Raw genomic sequence first — 19,594 nt, 5'->3', positions numbered from 1 at the left:
TCTGCATATGAAGTGGATGGACTAAGACTGAGGTGTATGATCAACTATCAGACCATCCAATTGACATGAAGATCTGCATTTCTAGGGTGAAGCTGCTACTCTGAACATGTTTCTTTCTTCTCCAGGAAACACAGAAGGCCAAGCAGTTCCTGCCTTTCCTCCAGAGAGCGGGCCGCTCAGAGGCAGTGGTAGAATACGTGTTCAGTGGCTCCCGCCTCAAACTCTACATGCCCAAAGAGACCTGCCTCATCACCTTCCTCCTCGCCGGTAAGTAGTCCATCCGCGAGGGCCATTAGGCTACATCCTGGTTTAGCTAACTACATCCTGGTTTAGCTAACTACATCCTGGTTTAGCTAACTACATCCTGGTTTAGCTAACTACATCCTGGTTTAGCTAACTTTCTTCCACCGTCCTTCCAGTTACTCACAAATCAAATGTATATGTCACATACACAGTTTACAGCAGGATATAAGGTACTGTGAAATGCTTGTGCTAGGAGCTAACAGGGCGACGTGTCTTTCAGCCCATCTTGTTGGTACCTCAGCGATTGGAGCGGTGCCTGGTTAGACTATTAGTCATCAGTCTTTTAACTCTGTAAGCAACATTTTTTAAATTAATTTATTTTTATTTTACCTTTATTTTACTAGGCAAGTCAGTTAAGAACAAATTCTTATTTTCAATGACGGCCTAGGAACAGTGGGTTAACTGCCTGTTCAGGGGCAGAACGACAGATTTTGTACCTTGTCAGCTCGGGGATTTGAACTTGCAACCTTTCGGTTACTAGTCCAATGCTCTAACCACTAGGCTACCCTGCCGCCCCATGTGAGGAGAGGTGGGGGTGTGTACAGTATGTGAGGAGAGGTGGGGGTGTGTACGGTATGTGAGGAGAGGTGGGGGTGTGTACGGTATGTGAGGAGAGGTGGGTGTGTGTGTACGGTATGTGAGGAGAGAGGGGTGTGTGTGTACGGTATGTGAGGAGAGGTGGGTGTGTGTGTACGGTATGTGAGGAGAGGTGGGTGTGTGTGTACGGTATGTGAGGAGAGGTGGGTGTGTACGGTATGTGAGGAGAGGGTGGGTGTGTACGGTATGTGAGGAGAGGTGGGTGGGTGTGTACAGTATGTGAGGAGAGGTTGGTGGGTGTGTACAGTATGTGAGGAGAGGTGTGTGTGTGTGTGTGTTTGTGTGTGTACAGTATGTGAGGAGAGGTGGGTGTGTACAGTATGTGAGGAGAGGTGGGGGTGTGTACAGTATGTGAGGAGAGGTTTGTGTGTGTGTCTGTGTGTGTGTACAGTATGTGAGGAGAGGTGGGTGGGTGGGTGGGTGGGTGGGAGGGTGTGTACAGTATGTGAGGAGAGGTGGGTGGGTGTGTACAGTATGTGAGGAGAGGGTGGGTGGGTGGGAGGGTGTGTACGGTATGTGAGGAGAGGTGGGTGTGTTTGTGTGTGTACAGTATGTGAGGAGAGGTGGGTGTGTACAGTATGTGAGGAGAGGTGGGGGTGTGTACAGTATGTGAGGAGAGGTGGGGGTGTGTACGGTATGTGAGGAGAGGTGGGCGTGTGTGTACAGTATGTGAGGAGAGGTGGGTGGGTGTGTACGGTATGTGAGGAGAGGGTGGGTGGGTGTGTATGGTATGTGAGGAGAGGTGGGTGGGTGTGTACAGTATGTGAGGTGGGTGGGTGTGTACAGTATGTGAGGAGAGGTGGGTGGGTGTGTATGGTATGTGAGGAGGGGTGGGTGGGTGTGTACAGTATGTGAGGAGAGGTGGGTGGGTGTGTACGGTATGTGAGGAGTGGGTGGGTGGGTGTGTATGGTATGTGAGGAGGGGTGGGTGGGTGTGTTTTGTGTGTACAGTATGTGAGGAGAGGTGGGTGTGTACAGTATGTGAGGAGAGGTGGGGGTGTGTACAGTATGTGAGGAGAGGTGGGGGTGTGTACGGTATGTGAGGAGAGGTGGGGGTGTGTGTACAGTATGTGAGGAGAGGTGGGTGGGTGTGTACGGTATGTGAGGAGAGGGTGGGTGGGTGTGTATGGTATGTGAGGAGGGGTGGGTGGGTGTGTACAGTATGTGAGGAGGGGTGGGTGGGTGTGTACAGTATGTGAGGAGGGGTGGGTGTGTGTGTACAGTATGTGAGGAGAGGTGGGTGGGTGGGTGTGTACAGTATGTGAGGAGAGGTGGGTGGGTGTGTACAGTATGTGAGGAGAGGTGGGTGGGTGTGTACAGTATGTGAGGAGAGGTGGGTGGGTGTGTACAGTATGTGAGGAGGGGGTGGGTGTGTACAGTATGTGAGGAGGGGGTGGGTGTGTGTGTACAGTATGTGAGGAGAGGTGGGTGGGTGGGTGTGTACAGTATGTGAGGAGAGGTGGGTGGGTGTGTACAGTATGTGAGGAGAGGTGGGTGGGTGTGTACGATATGTGAGGAGAGGGTGGGTGGGTGTGTACGGTATGTGAGGAGAGGTGGGTGGGTGTGTGTGTACAGTATGTGAGGAGAGGTGGGTGGGTGTGTACAGTATGTGAGGAGAGGTGGGTGGGTGTGTACAGTATGTGGGGAGAGGTGGGTGGGTGTGTACAGTATGTGGGGAGAGGTGGGTGGGTGTGTACAGTATGTGAGGAGAGGTGGGTGGGTGTGTACAGTATGTGAGGAGAGGTGGGTGTGTGTACAGCATGTGAGGAGAGGTGGGTGTGTGTACAGTATGTGAGGAGAGGTGGGTGGGTGTGTACAGTATGTGAGGTGGGTGGGTGTGTACAGTATGTGAGGAGAGGTGGGTGTGTGTGTACAGTATGTGAGGAGAGGTGGGTGGGTGTGTACAGTATGTGAGGAGAGGTGGGTGGGTGTGTACAGTATGTGAGGAGAGGTGGGTGGGTGTGTACAGTATGTGAGGAGAGGTGGGTGGGTGTGTACAGTATGTGAGGAGAGGTGGGTGTGTGTGTACAGTATGTGAGGAGAGGTGGGTGTGTGTGTACAGTATGTGAGGAGAGGTGGGTGGGTGTGTACAGTATGTGAGGAGAGGTGGGTGTGTGTACAGTATGTGAGGAGAGGTGGGTGTGTGTGTACAGTATGTGAGGAGAGGTGGGTGTGTGTGTACAGTATGTGAGGAGAGGTGGGTGTGTGTGTACGATATGTGAGGAGAGGGTGGGTGGGTGTGTACAGTATGTGAGGAGAGGTGTGTGTGCCAGACATATCAAGCCAAGTGCAGCGTCGCGGCCCCAGTTCAGAGGTCACGGTGTCTGATGTCAGAGCTAACGGCGCGCCCAGCTGTTAGCAGTCCTTCACTACGAAGGTCCACAGGGGTCTGGTGAAACCACGCCAACCGCCCCCTGGCACCATTGGGATGGCGTGTAGCTGATGTGACCTTTCACCTCATGCGGGCATTGACCCCCCCCAGCTGATCCCTGCCAGCGATCTCCCCACTCTGCCTCGTCTGTCATTTTGTGCCAAGCCAGGTGACTGATTGCAAATCAGTGTCAAAAGCAGGGCTCTCCAACCCTCTTCCTGGAGAGCTACCGTCCTCTAGGTTTTTGCTCCAACCCTCATCTAGTGCCCCTGATTCTAGAAAATAGTTGCTTGCTAAAATAAATCAGGTCAGTTACAACTGGGACTGGATTGAAAACCTACCTAGGAACAGGGTTGTAGAGCCCTGGTCTAGGGAGCATTTGGGGTATGAGGTGACCATTTTGTGCCCGGGAAACAAGCAGAGTGACAGTTGCAAGAGAAATATAGGCTACAATGTACTGTAGATTGGTTATGGTTGTGTTTATACTTTCTGTCTGGCAGCTCAGGTTGATTTGTGCAGACAATTTAGATCCGAATCGGTCGATAGCAGGAATGCTTGTGTGTTTTAGATTAGATGAGACTCCATTTACTCAACTAGCCGTAACAGAAGCATTACATCTAATCCAGGCATCTATCTATCGGTCTCTATTTCAGCTCTGTCATTGACTAAACAAAAGAAGAACCCACTTCATTCATTTCCCAACAGGACGCCACCATTTATTCATGATCGCATCATCCCCGGTTTAATTGTGCATGTCTTCCATTGTTAATGTTTTAATTCATTTGGTCATTTGTTTCTAAATGTCTTTCCCCCTGGTCATTGGTTTTTGTAATTAATTATTTTCTCTGCCAGGCATTTTGACTTGACCCTCTCGCCTCCATCAAGCCACCTAGGCCTTTATTAAGACTGGTTGGAAATCTGACATTATAACTTGACACACGCACACACTTGCGTGCGTGTGTTTTCTGTCATTGGAAATGATTGTATTCAATCAGTGGTTATTACCATATGACAATAAGCACATTATGGCACAGAGCCTGGGTTTATTTGATTAAGGTTGTTCCCCGGTAAAAAGGTTTTCTGCTAGGAAATGACAGTTCATGTTGTCTTTAATAAACACATTAAGGTCAGATTAATGCTGATTGATACAAACGATCCCTGCTCCCTTTTTTAATATGAGGTGATTCCGTTATGGTTAGCCACCGCACCGCATCCTGACCACCCTCACCTTTCCTGGAACGGTGTGGGGGCGTGTCTAATAGTTTCTTCCTTTTTTTTGTGTGTGTGTGTGTGTGTGTGTGTGTGTGTGTGTGTGTGTTATTGCTGCCTGTGGGTTTGTGTGGTCATGACTTTGCCTTGGATGCTGTGCTACGTCTGTGTGTGTGTGTGTGTATGTTGTGTATTGTACATTGTATGTGTGTGTCCCGTGTGTGTGTGTTGTCCATTGTATGTGTGTGTATTGCTCAGAGTTCATGTGCACCTCTGTGGTTCTTATTAAGGTTAGAGACCCCTGCTATGTGGGACTGTTGGCATAACATAACTACCCCCTGTTATCCTTTACACCACATACTTGTATCTACTAACACGAAAGTTATCTCTCCCATGTTTTATCTCCCTCTGTATGTGTGAAATGACATACGGCCTGCATCCCAAATGGCACCCTATTCCTACTTAGTGCACTACTTTTGACCAGGGCCCTGATGAAAAGTAGTGCACTACCGTGCCTTCAGAAAGTATTCATACCCCTTGACTTATTACACATTGTGTTACAGCCTGAATTCAAAATGGATTTCATAATTTTTGTTCTCCCCCTCAACCATCTACACACACTAACCGATAATTACAAAGTGAAAATACATTTTTCAAATTTATTGAAAATGAAATACAGAAAAATTTCACTAACACAAGTATTCACACCACTGAGTCAATACTTTGTAGAAGCACCTTTGGCAGCGATTACAGCTGTGAATCTTTCTGGGTAAGTTTCTAAAATCCTTCCACACCTGAATTGTGCAACATTTGCCCGTTTTAGTCTTGAACAAAATATTCAACCTCTGTCAAATTGGTTGTTGATTATTGCTAGATTTTCAAGTAGATTTAAGTAAAAACTGTAACTTGGCCACTTGGGAACATTCACTGTCTTCTTGGTAAGCAACTTCAGTGTAGAAGAACAAATGATTATTTAAACACTTATTATTTCACACACAGCCCATACAATTTATGTGACTGAAGCACGTTTTTATTTGAACTTATTTAGGCTTGCCGTAACAAATGGGTTGAATACTAATTGACTCAACATTTCAGCTTTTCATTTGTAATTCATTTGAGAAATAATCTAAAAACATAATTCCACTTTGATATTATGGGGTGTTGTGTGTCGGCCAGTGACACAACATCTCAAATGAACCCATTTTACATTCGGGCTGTAACACAACAAAATGTGTAAATACTTTCTGAAGGCTCTGTATATGAGCGTAAAGATTCATTAGAAATCTGTAAAAAATAAAATTCATATTGGATATTGTAACATATCATACAAATTGCAAAAATATATTTACAAAATCATCCGAAATAGATGACGCAGTACACAATTGTGCACCATTTTCGGGAAACCTTTTTGACTTGTGAGCACTACTTACTTTAATTTGACCTATATTGTCACAACAAAATCCTGCAACAACTGAAATGGAATATTAGTCTATAATGTTGGTTGATTGGTGGTAGTGGGCTACAGGACATTTGCAATAATGTAAATATAACCGTGTGTTAGTGAGGGTTTTCAGTGAATTTCACCAATCATAATTATTGACTCAAGACATTTCAGCTTTTTATTTTTGAATGAATTTGTAAACATTTCAAAAAGCATATTCCACTTTGACATTCTGGGCTGTGTGTGTAGGCCAGTGACAAACAATCAACACAATGTGTAAAAAGTCAAGGGGTGAAGACTTTCTTGAAGGGAATAGGAAGCCATTTTGATCTGTTGATGTTGAACACCAGACGCCCTTCACCCTCAAGACCCCTTCATATAGGCTATTCACAATCACATATGTAGTGGAGGTTTCCACATCTCTAGAACATATGGATGGGATTGTCGAGGCCAGATCGTCCGTGTAATGGCCAGTCTGTTTGTAATGTCAGGCAGGAATTCAACTGGATTGGGAGGAGGCTCTCCAGAGAGGTTGTGTGCGTGTCTAGTTGAGTGAGCATTCCTGGGCGCCATACTAAATGGACATAAATCCTTTAAGACAGAAGTGTCTTGTCTCTTGAGGTCTGCTTATTGTGGAAGTCTGATGCTTTACCTGTTGACACCAAAGAGCCCTGCTTTACCTCACGCTGCACCTCCCTCTACTATATTATCTCACGCTGCACTTCCCCTCTACTATATTACCTCACGCTGCTCCTCCCTCTACTGTATTATCTCATCCTGCACTTCCCCTCTACTATATTACCTCACGCTGCACCTCCCTCTACTGTATTATCTCATCCTGCACTTCCCCTCTACTATATTACCTCACGCTGCTCCTCCCTCTACTGTATTATCTCATCCTGCACTTCCCCTCTACTATATTACCTCACGCTGCTCCTCCCTCTACTGTATTATCTCATCCTGCACTTCCCCTCTACTATATTACCTCACGCTGCACCTCCCTCTACTATATTACCTCACGCTGCACCTCCCTCTACTGTATTACCTCACGCTGCACTTCCCCTCTACTATATTACCTCACGCTGCACCTCCCTCTACTATATTACCTCACGCTGCCACTCCCTCTACTATATTACCTCACGCTGCACCTCCCTCTACTATATTACCTCACGCTGCACCTACCTCTACTGTATTACCTCACGCTGCACTTCCCCTCTACTATATTACCTCACGCTGCACCTCCCTCTACTATATTACCTCACGCTGCACCTCCCTCTACTGTATTACCTAACGCTGCACCTCCCTCTACTGTATTACCTCATCCTGCACTTCCCCTCTACTATATTACCTCACGCTGCACCTCCCTCTACTGTATTACCTCACGCTGCACCTCCCTCTACTATATTACCTCACGCTGCACCTCCCTCTACTGTATTACCTCACACTGCACTTCCCCTCTACTATATTACCTCACGCTGCTCCTCCCTCTACTGTATTACCTCACGCTGCACCTCCCTCTACTATATTACCTCAAGCTGCACCTCCCTCTACTGTATTACCTCACGCTGCACTTCCCCTCTACTATATTACCTCACGCTGCACCTCCCTCTACTATATTACCTCACGCTGCACCTCCCTCTACTGTATTACCTCACGCTGCACCTCCCTCTACTGTATTACCTCACGCTGCACTTACCCTCTACTATATTACCTCACGCTGCACCTCCCTCTACTATATTACCTCACGCTGCACCTCCCTCTACTATATTACCTCAAGCTGCACCTCCCTCTACTGTATTACCTCACGCTGCACTTCCCCTCTACTATATTACCTCACGCTGCACCTCCCTCTACTATATTACCTCACGCTGCACCTCCCTCTACTGTATTACCTCACGCTGCACCTCCCTCTACTGTATTACCTCACGCTGCACTTACCCTCTACTATATTACCTCACGCTGCACCTCCCTCTACTATATTACCTCACGCTGCACCTCCCTCTACTGTATTACCTCACGCTGCTCCACCCTCTACTGTATTACCTCACGTTGCACCTCCCTCTACTGTATTACCTCACGCTGCTCCACCCTCTACTGTATTACCTCACGCTGCTCCACCCTCTACTGTATTACCTCACGCTGCTCCACCCTCTACTGTATTACCTCACGCTGCACCTCCCCGTTCACTGAACCTTCTTCCAGCCAGCACAATGGCAACAGAGACAAAACACAATATACACAAAGAAAATGGTTTACTTCATAATTATAAACTAGTAATGTGAATAGTAATAATCTAGCTAGCCAACTAGTTAAACATGCAAAAATGACCTAAAACCAATGTTATGCAATGCAACACAAATTTACATTTTCTATGGATAGCTACCAATTATTTGTGGCTGGCTAGCTAGCTAGCCCTATTGATTTACTATGGACTTACTCATTCACTGAATCGTCTTCCAGACAGGATAACAATGGCAATTGAGACAAAACCGTATATACACAAATCAAACGTTTTACTTCACAACTATCAGCTGTGTGTGATTCGTAATAATGTAGCTAACCAGATAGGTAGGCAACAACCTCTCCCTTAGTGTGAGCAAGACAAAGGAGCTGATCGTGGACTATAGGAAAGGGAGGACCGAACAGGCCCCCAACATATGAGATGTGAATAGGCAACATTTCATTCCGAAGTTGTAGTGTATTTTCTCTCGCTTCAGCTGAAATAATTGCCTTCGTTGATTTCAAGAAATCGTGCTCCGTTTCACATACTTTGATTTGGACCTGTGCTCCGAGCACGGCAGTATGCATTTTGAGAAACACTCTCTCTGTCTCTGTCACTGTGTGTGTCTCTCTCTCTGTGTGTGTGACATACTGTGGCTGTTGCAGTGACCTTATTACCGTCACACCGGCAGTCATGACCACAGTCAAATTCCACATGACCGTTGAGTCACGGTAATCTCCTCTTATGCATTCAGGACACTAATGGCCTGGTACTCAGCGCTCTATTGTCAATCAAAATCACATCAACACATCATCAAAACAGTATCATGCTTTTAAAACTCACCTTACTGTGATGATCAATTCAAAGCAGTTCAACAACTGGTTAAAACTGAGGGGAGAACATGGTCGTTCTGGATGTTTCAAAGCCGAACACAATGAAATGGTGAGTATTAATTCAAAACACCATATTGGAAGGTATGCATACGCATTAGGCCTGCTTATCCCATCCCCCAATAAACGCAATGAAAAATAATGCTTGTGCCGTTATATAATAGATAGGGTTAGGGTTAATGATAGCCTACGCACGGAAGAAAAACCGATTTAAGATGTCTTCGGCACTTACTTGGTCTAGCCTTTTGCGTGTGGACTTATAGGCCTAGGTGAGGCTGTTGGTTTGTTGATTGTGCAGGGCGTTTTCAATTGCTATTTGATTTATAAAAGTCTAGTACTAGGGCATTTTTTTATCTTCATAATTAATAGGCTGACACTAACTTTAGCTACAGAATCTCACCACTCTCCTCACTCTCCTTCATTCCTTTCTCCAGCGTGCAGAGAGAGGGGCTTTGAACAGTTTAATGTAATATGTTTTGTTGTGAAAGCAAGTTACTATTGATGTTCCCAAACAGATTTCACTTTGTTTCCAAAGTTGAACTCTTGGTAGCTGCAGGAACATGGAGAAGGCATGTTAGAGTTTAGGTGAAGTATCACCTGTCGCTCAGCAAGAGGCTGAATGCTCATCAAACAGTGGTTGATGTGTGGAGTGAAATAAGTCTTCCTATAAGCTCATATTTCGATATGCAACCCTCTGTGAAAGCAGACTTTAAGGTTGCTACTAAAGAGGATCCCAGGTGCAATTATAGTTATTTCTCAGTTGCTTATATTAAGCACACACTTCACTATAAAACCGGAGTAGCCTACCTGGCATGATTGAAAGGAAAGGGGCTCCATTCTCTATTTGAGTACATACGGATCTCTCCCCCCCCCCCTCCCCCAGTTCCTGCCCATTTTTTGATAATGGCCCATTCGAAATCTAAACAAATTGTAACCATTAATAAAGTTTTTGAGAATAGTCTGATGGGTGAAGTATGATCACTTGATTAGAGAACAGCGTGTGCAGCCTGAGGCAAGTAACATAGCAGCAACTTTTTTTTGCAACTTTCTCAAACAATTTTAGGTTGGGGATGTAAAAAGGGCTTTATAAATAAATGTGATTTGATGTAGGAGCCTCAATGCACACACACACTTTATTTTTTAAAAATTATTTATTATTTATTTAACTAGGCAAGTCGGTTAAGGACAAATTCTTATTTACAATGACGTCCCACCCCGGCCAAACCCGGAGAAACCTGGACCAATTGTGCGCCACTCTATTGGACTCCCAATCACGGCCGGATGTGATACAGCCTGGATTCGGACCAGGGACTGTTGTGACACCTCTTGCACTGAGATGCAGTGCCTTAGACCGCCGCACCAGACCCTTTGTGGATGTATTATTATTCACCAAGAATAAGGGTTCCTCTTCACTAGCTGTGGGAGAATAGAGCTGGTTTCTAAAATACCTGTTCTATACAGGCATGTCCATAAGCTGCATCCCAGTTGTCTAAAACAATATTTAGTTCATAACCCTTTGTGTGTACTTTACTGTGTTTATACTTGTGATATCGCTATTCAACATTAATGTATATAATGCCTATAATCATTCATTCAAAATGCCAAATATGGATGTACCAATTCCAGTAGGCTTCTTTAAGGGCTCTGTTTGCGTAGACTGTATAGACCCCGTTTAAGAGCTCCGACATGCAGAGTCATGCCTTGCAGGTAGGCCTATTTCTCTGCTAGGTGCTATTGGGTCTGCATTGTTTTGCTCTCTCTCGGTCTATCCCCTACTGTCTCCCCTCAGGTTAAACACCCCTTTCTCTGAACCACGTACGCTTGTGAGCAGAGTTCCCCGTTTGATATTTATTTTAAAGGGAGGCTGGAGAGAGACTTGTTTTTCTCTCCCTTTGCTCCTCCTGTCTACTCCATGGAGGCACCTCAAAGCCTCCCTCCCCTTTCCTACTTGCTTTCCTTCCGGAGGTTTACGGGGAGTGCTCCTTTTCCCTAAAAGAACCAAGAGTAGAGGGAGAGGGGGAGAGAGAGGCCGGAGGGGTGCTCTGGGGAATGGGGATGTTCCTCTCCTCTCATTCACATGCAACTTTGATGAGATGGAGTGGGTTTCTTCTTTCATGGAGATGGAGAGGAAAAGAGAAAAGAACAGAAGGCCTAGAACTGTGTTGTGTTCAATAGGACAAAAAAATAGGACGAAAGGAGACAACAGGGATAGTCCCTCATGGAAGGAAGTTTCACAGTGGCCACGCCCTTCTGGTGGGTATGAATGTACCAATCCCTTAATCTGCTGTTGGTGCCTATACAAATTAGCCCCAAGGTTGCTTTCAGTCTTTTTCATTCTCTTAAATTAAAAACGGTGACAGTTTTCTCATTAGCTGGGAATGTTGTTTGAAATGACCTATACAACATACTTTGGTGATATCGTTATCGACCTACTGCATACCCCTTGAATGTATATATTTTAGTGTACGGGGTTTGCTATTAGCATGCTAACACTCATTAAGAATAACTGGTAGAATCACTAGCATAGCTTGCCATCGATAGCATTCACTGGTTGAATTTGAAGTAACTTTTGAGTGTAATGGAGTTGACTAGTGACTGACATGAATCAGGCTTTCCATTATGAACCGGACATTGACTGTCAGCATTTTAATGTACCGGACATTTGAGAAGTATACCAGACCCACATACATTGGCTGTGTAATGTGATTAGGGTCTCCCCCACGGTGCTCAGAATGACAGAAATCACATTTACATTATGGTAATGTATCTTAACAGAACATGCAAGACGAGGATGCAATGAGTAGGCTAATTGGGAGTAGGCTAATTGGGAGTAGGCTAATTGGGAGTAGGCTAATTGGGAGTAGGCTAATTGGGAGTAGGCTAATTGGGAGTAGGCTAATTGGGAGTAGGCTAATTGGGAGTAGGCTAATTGGGAGTAGGCTAATTTGGGAGTATATCATTTTGGCAATTTAATTCCTAGCCTTATGGACATGCCGCCTATGAGCCTATTTCAATCTACCATCCCCAATAGTAGTAAAGTTGACCAATTATATTGAAATAGTCCAAACAGACTTTGGGACAATGGATCCGAAATTCAAAATTCAACCAGTGGGCCTACTGTAGACGACATACTTAAATTTAATACAAATGTTTTAATTAATAATTTAAGCAACGTGTCTGATGCATTAGATCAGAATGTTTATCTTTAAAATGTTTGGGAACTATTATTTCTTAACAGTATTAGCACAGCGATGCCTACAAGGCAGTAGGCTACACGTGAATGTGCACTTGGCTACTGGACAATCAAAGCAAGTTTAAAACCAATAGAACATGAGAGAAATCGGCTGCTGGTTTCAATGGCATATTGAAAACATAGAAACACACCATTTTCACTAATGTTGATGTTGGGGTGATGCTAGAGATGATGAAAATGAAGTTTAAAAAATAAGTGATGTTTCACTTTAGCTTAACTGTCTCTCTGTCTGTGGCACTGCAGCTTATGGAGATTCACTCACTTCCTGGAAATTGGGAGCTGAGAGATGGAGCAGCTTTTAGCCCAGAGACTCGTGTGTGGTTGTGTGTTACTGAACTAGCCGGCAACCAGGCAGTGTGTGTGTGTGTGTGCGCCTGTGCCTGACTGGAGCAGGCCCATAAACCTGCATAATGAAAAAGGATCCTGTGAATTTCTCTGGTTGTCTGATGAGGCAGTTCATTAAGGAGTTCTCCTCGTCTTCATGTTTTTGATTAGCTCTGTTGTAGAAGGAAAATATTCACCCGTTTGTAAATTGTTAATGAATGACAAAACAATAAAAAATAAAAAAATAGTTGCATTTTCCTGTTTTTGTCTCGACTAAAAAAACATTGAATCTCTTTTCAATATCAGTCACTCATTTTTTTCACATCTTCTCTCTTTTATTCACTGTCAGGCTTTTTCTCTCTTGCTCTCTTGTTCTTGCTTTCTCGTTCTCGCTCAATCTCTCTTTTTGTCCTCATGCAATTCTTTCCTTTTCCTCCGTTAACCATAGCAGTGGTATGCAATGTCTACTGTTAACTTCCTTGTTGTGAGTGAAGTTGGGGGAAATGGTTTGTATCAGTCATCCATTGTTGATAGTGAATGAATGGGATGAGTGTCTGACCTGGATAAAGGGACATGGTGAAAGATCATTCATTTACTGCCCTGTTGTACCTCAACTCCTCTCGTCTGGCTCACCTGTATGTGGCTACAGTCAGTCACATCCATCGAGATGGAATAAGAATATATAAAACGTGTTATCACTAGTTTAACATCTATGGCCAACCCCCCCCTATTCTGACTGACTGTTTTGTCAGACCTCCACACCATCCGGACAGGTCTGAGGCAGTGAGGGTTGGAGAATACTGAGATGCGATCAGACAAGACGCATGGATGACAGATTACATGATGCTGATATGCTTTTGTGCAATAAGGGTTTCTCTAGGTCAGGGATGGGCAACTGGCTCCATACCAGCCTCCTCGTTCCATGCCATACCAGCCTCCTAGTTCCATGCCATACCAGCCTCCTAGTTCCATGCCATACCAGCCTCCTAGTTCCATGCCATACCAGCCTCCCGGCTCCATGCCATACCAGCCTCCCGGCTCCATGCCATACCAGCCTCCCGGCTCCTAGCTCCATGCCATATTAGACTCCTTGTTCCATGCCATTACCAGCCTCCGTGTTCCATGCCATACCAGCCTCCCAGTTCCTAGCTCCATGCCATACCAGCCTCCCAGTTCCTAGTTCCATGCCATATTAGACTCCTTGTTCCATGCCATACCAGCCTCCCAGTTCCTAGCTCCATGCCATACCAGCCTCCCAGCTCCTAGCTCCATGCCATACCAACCTCCTAGCTCCACGCCATATCAGACTCCTAGTTCCACGCCATATCAGACTCCTAGTTCCACGCCATACCAGACTCCTAGTTCCACGCCATACCAGACTCCTAGTTCCACGCCATACCAGACTCCTAGTTCCACGCCATACCAGCCTCCTAGTTCCACGCCATACCAGCCTCCTAGTTCCACGCCATACCAGCCTCCTAGTTCCACGCCATACCAGACTCCTAGTTCCACGCCATACCAGACTCCTTGTTCCACGCCATACCAGCCTCCTAGTTCCACGCCATACCAGACTCCTAGTTCCATACCAGCCTCCTAGTTCCACACCATACCAGACTCCTAGTTCCACGCCATACCAGCCTCCTTGTTCCATGCCATACCAGCCTCCCAGTTCCTAGCTCCATGCCATACCAGCCTCCCATCTCCTAGCTCCATGCCATACCAACCTCCTAGCTCCACGCCATATCAGACTCCTAATTCCACGCCATACCAGACTCCTAGTTCCACGCCATACCAGACTCCTAGTTCCACGCCATACCAGACTCCTAGCTCCACGCCATACCAGACTCCTAGCTCCACGCCATACCAGACTCCTAGCTCCACGCCATACCAGACTCCTAGCTCCACGCCATACCAGCCTCCTAGTTCCACGCCATACCAGCCTCCTAGTTCCACGCCATACCAGCCTCCTAGTTCCACGCCATACCAGCCTCCTAGTTCCACGCCATACCAGCCTCCTAGTTCCACGCCATACCAGCCTCCTAGTTCCACGCCATACCAGCCTCCTAGTTCCACGCCATACCAGCCTCCTAGCTCCACGCCATACCAGCCTCCTAGCTCCATGCCATACCAGCCTCCCAGCTCCTAGCTCCATGCCATACCAGCCTCCCAGTTCCATGCCATACCAACCTCCTAGTTCCACGCCATACCAGCCTCCTAGCTCCACGCCATACCAACCTCCCAGCTCCTAGCTCAATGCCATACCAGCCTCCTAGTTCCACTCCATACCAGCCTCCCAGCTCCTAGCTCCATGCCATACCAGCCTCAGCTGCTGTGCCTCACACACCCATTCCTCAACCACTGGGTTCCATACAACAGGGAACTGACAGGAGGGAAGAAAGGAGAGGGTGCAGAGAGAGGGAAGGAAGGAGAGAAGCAGGGGGAAATACAGAGATGGAGAGAAAGTGGATTCGCCAACTATCTACAAGTTCAATTCCTGAGTGAAATTAAGTAGCAATGGGAAGAAATTGACACAAGCTCTGACCTGCCGCCCACATTTTCACATTTTCTGGCTGTTGACTGGTAGGTTATATATATATATTTTGTAATCAGTTTGTGTCCTTTCACGATATAACAATGCAATTGAATTACATTTAGCACTAAACAATAACTTGTCAGATATACAGTACCAATCAAAAGCGCAGACACACCCAGCCACTCATTTGAATGGGTAGGTGTGTCCAATCCCCCGACTGGCACCGGACAGTAAAGAAGATGGGAAAAGGAAACAACCTTATCGGTTTTCACCCACATAACAACTATTATAACGGAAGAAAAGGCCGTACCCCTACCAGTCGTCTATGTATGTCTGTAGTCTATCAGGCCTTTACAGATAGAAAGAGATTACAATCTTGGAGAAAATGTCCCCAGAGTTATCGAGTTTACCATTCATTTTATAAAATGAATCTTTCATATTAAGCTTTTTCTGCCAAGGCTATGTACCATTCCTTATACGAGGGAGGGTCCTTCTCCCTCCAGCGTCTCATTATGACTCTTGGCTGTGGCTAGAGCAACTTTTAGCCAGTTTAAACATGAGCTTCTCAGTCGATCATATATCCTTATTGATATTCAGTAAAAGCAAAGCAGGATTTGCAGGTATACCTTATGCCAAAAGGTATGTAAGCTTGGACAGTCACAGAACAAATGGATCATCAAATCAAATGTTATTAGTCACATGCGCCGAATACAACAGTTGTAGACCTTACAGTGAAATGCTTACTTACGAGCCCCTAACTGACAGTGCAGTTCCAAAAAATACAGATAAGAATACGAGATAAAAGTAACAAGTAATTAAAGCAGTACAAAATAATATATACTGGGGGGTGCCGGAACAGAGTCCGTGTGCGGGGGCACCGGTTAGTTGAGGTTCTATGTACAGGTAGAGTTAATTAAAGTGACTATGCGCAGATGACAACAGAGAGTGACAGTGGTGTGGAGGTGGGCAGCAATGTGAATAGTCTGGGTAGCCATTTGACTAGATGTTCGGTAGTCTTATGGCTTGGGGGTAGAAGCTGTTTAGAACCCTCTTGGACCTATACTTGGTGCTCCGGTACCGCTTGCCTTGTGGTAGCAGAGAGAACCCTCTATGACTAGGGTGGCTGGAGTCTTTGACAATTTTCAGGGCCTACCTCTTACACTGCCTGTTTTAGAGGTCCTGGATGACAGGAAGCTTGGCCCCAGTGATTTACTGGGACGTACGCACTACCCTCTGTAGCACCCTGCGGTTGGAGGCCAAGCAGTTGCCATACCAGGCAGTGATGCAACCGCTCTCGATGGTGGAGCTGTAGAACCTTTTGAGGATCTGAGGACCCATGACAAATCTTTTCAGTCTCCTGAGGGGGAATAGGTTTGTAATGCCTACTTCACGACTGACATGGTGTGTTTGGATCATGATAGTTTGTTGGTGATGTGGACACCAAGGAACTTGAAGCTCTCGACCCGCTCCACTGCAGCCCTGTCGATGAGAATGGGTGCGTGCTCGGTTCTCTTTTTCCTGTAGTCCACAATCATCTCCTTTGTCTTGATTACGTTGGGGGAGCGGTTGTTGTCCTTGCACCACATGGCCAGGTCTCTGACCTCCTCCCTATAGGCTGTCTCGTCGTTGTCGGTGATCAGGCCTACCACTGTTGTGTAATCGGCAAATTTAATGATGGTGTTGGAGTCGTGCCTGGCTGTGCAGTCATGAGTGAACAGGGAGTAGAAGAGGGGACCTAGCACACACCTCTGAGGGTTCCCTGTGTTGAGGATCAGCGTGGTGGATGTGTTGTTTCCTTCCCTTACCACCTGGGGGCGGCCCAACAGGAAGTCCAGGATCCATTTGCAGAGAGAGGTGTTCAGTCTCAGGGTTTTAGGCAAATTAATGAACTTTGAGGGCCCTATGGTGTTGAACTCTGAGCTATAGTCAATGAATAGCATTCTCACATAGGTGTTCCTTTTGTCCAGGTGTGAAAGGGCAGTGTGGAGTGCAAATAGAGACAGCATCATCTGTGGATCTGTTGGGGCGGTATGCAAATTGGAGTGGGTCTAGGGTTTCTGGGATGATGGTGTTTTGAAGTGAGCCTTGACCAGCTTTTCAAAGCACTTCATGGCTACATACATGAGTGCTACGGGTCGGTAGTCATTTAGGCAGGTTACCTTAGTTGTCTTGAGCACAGGCACTATGGTGATCTGCTTAAAACATGTTGGTATTACAGCCCGGGACAGGGAGAGTTTGAAAATGTCAGTGAAGACACTTGCTAGTTGGTCAGCGCATGCTTGCAGTGTATGCCCTGGTAATCCGTCTGGCCTTGTGAATGTTGACCTGACTAAAGGTCTTAGACTGTGACCACACAGTCTTCCGGTACAGGTGGTGCTCTCATGCATGTTTCAGTGTTATTTTCCTCAAAGTGCGCATAGAGGTAGTTTAGCTCGTCCGTAGGCTTGTGACACTGGGCAACTCTTGGTTGTGCTTCCCTTTGTAGTCTGTAATGGTTTGCAGGCCCTGCTACATCCGGTGAGCGTCACAGCTGGTGAAGTATGACTCGATCTTAGTCCTGTATTGGCGCTTTTCATGTTTGATGGTTCGTCGGCGGGCATAGCGGGATTTCTTATAAGCTTCCGGGTTGGAGTCCCGCTCCTTGAAAGTGGCAGCTCTTAGCCTTTAGCTCCGTGCGGATGCTGCCTGTAATCCATGGTTTCTGGTTGGGGTATGTACGTGCAGTCACTGTGGGGACGACATCATCGATACACTTATTGATGAAGCCGATGACAGATGTGGTGTACTCCTCAATGCCGTTGGAGGAATCCCGGAACATATTACATTCTGTGCTGCAAAACTGTAGCTTAGCATCTGCTTCATCTGACCACTTTTTTATTGATCTAGTCACTGGTGCTTATTTCAAGTTTTCATAACAATCGGACATCGGAATTTTTGGGCGCCGATTTTCCGATTTTAATTTTTACTTTTTTAAAAATGCAGTAAGCCAAGGTAAGGTGCTAGCTAGCATTAAACTTATCTTCTAAAAAACAATCATAATCATTAGTTAACTACATTTACATTACATTTAAGTCATTTACACATGGTTGATGATATTACTAGATATTATCTAGCGTGTCCTGCGTTGCATATAATCTGACTGAGTATACAAGTATCTGAAGTATCTGGTAGGCAGAAGCAGGCGCGTAAACATGAATTCAAACAGCACTTTAGTGCGTTTTGCCAGGAGCTCTTCGTTGTGCGTCAAGCATTGCGCTGTTAATGACTTCAAGCATATGGTGTAACCGAAGTGAAATGGCTAGCTAGTTAGCGCGCACTAATAGCGTTTCAAACGTCACTTGCTCTGAGCCTTCTAGGAGTTGTTCCCCTTGCTCTGCATGGGTAACGCTGCTTCGATGGTGGCTGGTGTTGCTGGTTCGAGCCCAGCGAGGAGAGGGACGGAAGCTATACTGTTACACTGGCAATACTAAAGAGCCTATAAGAACATCCAATAGTCAAAGGTTAATGAAATACAAATGGTATAGAGGGAAATAGTCCTATAATAACTACAACCTAAAGCTTCTTACCTGGGAATATTGAAGACACATGTTAAAAGGAACCACCAGCTTTCATATGTTCTCATGTTCTGAGAAAGGAACTGAAACGTTTTGCATTATTTAAACCAAATTCAACGTTTCATTATTTACTTGAGGCTAAATTGATTTTATTGATGTATTATATTAAGTTAAAATAAGTGTTCATTCAGTATTGTTGTAATTGTCATTATTACAAATACATTTTTAAAAAATGGTCCGATTTTAATCGGTATCGGCGTTGAAAAATCATAATCGATGGAACTCTCGGGCACCTCTCATAGGGAGGAGCATCTGTTGTACTATTCTATTCCATTTCTCTGCTCCAAAGGTTACATCCAGGTCTTTCCCCCATAAAGCTTTTACGCCCTTACTAGTTCCCTTAAACCCACCTATAAGGTGGCTATATATATAAACCTTTGCAAATGACATCTTAACACTTATTGGAATGTACAGGGAATTTGTTGTTACTCTGTCCTACCTTAAACACACAATCTCTAAGCTGGAGGTGCCTCCAAAAGCCGTGTTTCTATAAATTATACTTGGACCTTATTCAAAAGAGGTATTCAAAACAAGTTTTCTTGATATAGACAACCAATGTTCTTTATCCCCTTTCTATACCAACCTTTCCAGAAAACCATGTGTCCCCCTGTTTTCAATGTCGGGTTGTTCCATAACGAAGCAGAGTTTGTCAGGAAAGGTGAAGATTTCTCTCTCTCATGTATCTGACGCCATATATTTTTTTGTATGGGACATTATTGGATTCTGCAGTCCCGCGTTTTGTTAGCTCAAATAATTTGATGTTCCGAATGGGGCATTAACTTCTTCCTCCATGTCCACCCAAATTGGCCTCTTTAGAGTTCTCCGTAAAGAGAGCCTA

The 19,594-nt window shown here is 45.5% G+C and overlaps 1 protein-coding gene across 1 annotated transcript in view; it reads left to right on the top strand.

Annotated features, from left to right (window-relative positions):
* LOC127926723 (staphylococcal nuclease domain-containing protein 1-like) overlaps positions 1-19,594 on the top strand; it is a gene marked incomplete at its 5' end in the record, with an annotated part of 298,204 nt that overhangs the window by 4,628 nt on the left and 273,982 nt on the right. Inside the window, one exon of the mRNA XM_052512234.1 lies at positions 126-267. Coding sequence (XP_052368194.1) covers positions 126-267 — 142 coding nt within the window. The remainder of the gene's footprint in view (positions 1-125; positions 268-19,594) is intronic.

The sequence above is a fragment of the Oncorhynchus keta genome, unplaced genomic scaffold (assembly GCF_023373465.1).
Source record: "Oncorhynchus keta strain PuntledgeMale-10-30-2019 unplaced genomic scaffold, Oket_V2 Un_contig_8107_pilon_pilon, whole genome shotgun sequence".
Lineage (NCBI taxonomy): Eukaryota > Metazoa > Chordata > Actinopteri > Salmoniformes > Salmonidae > Oncorhynchus > Oncorhynchus keta.
The sequence above is the reverse complement of the archived record's forward strand: the minus strand, read 5'-3'. Positions and strand labels throughout refer to the sequence as shown.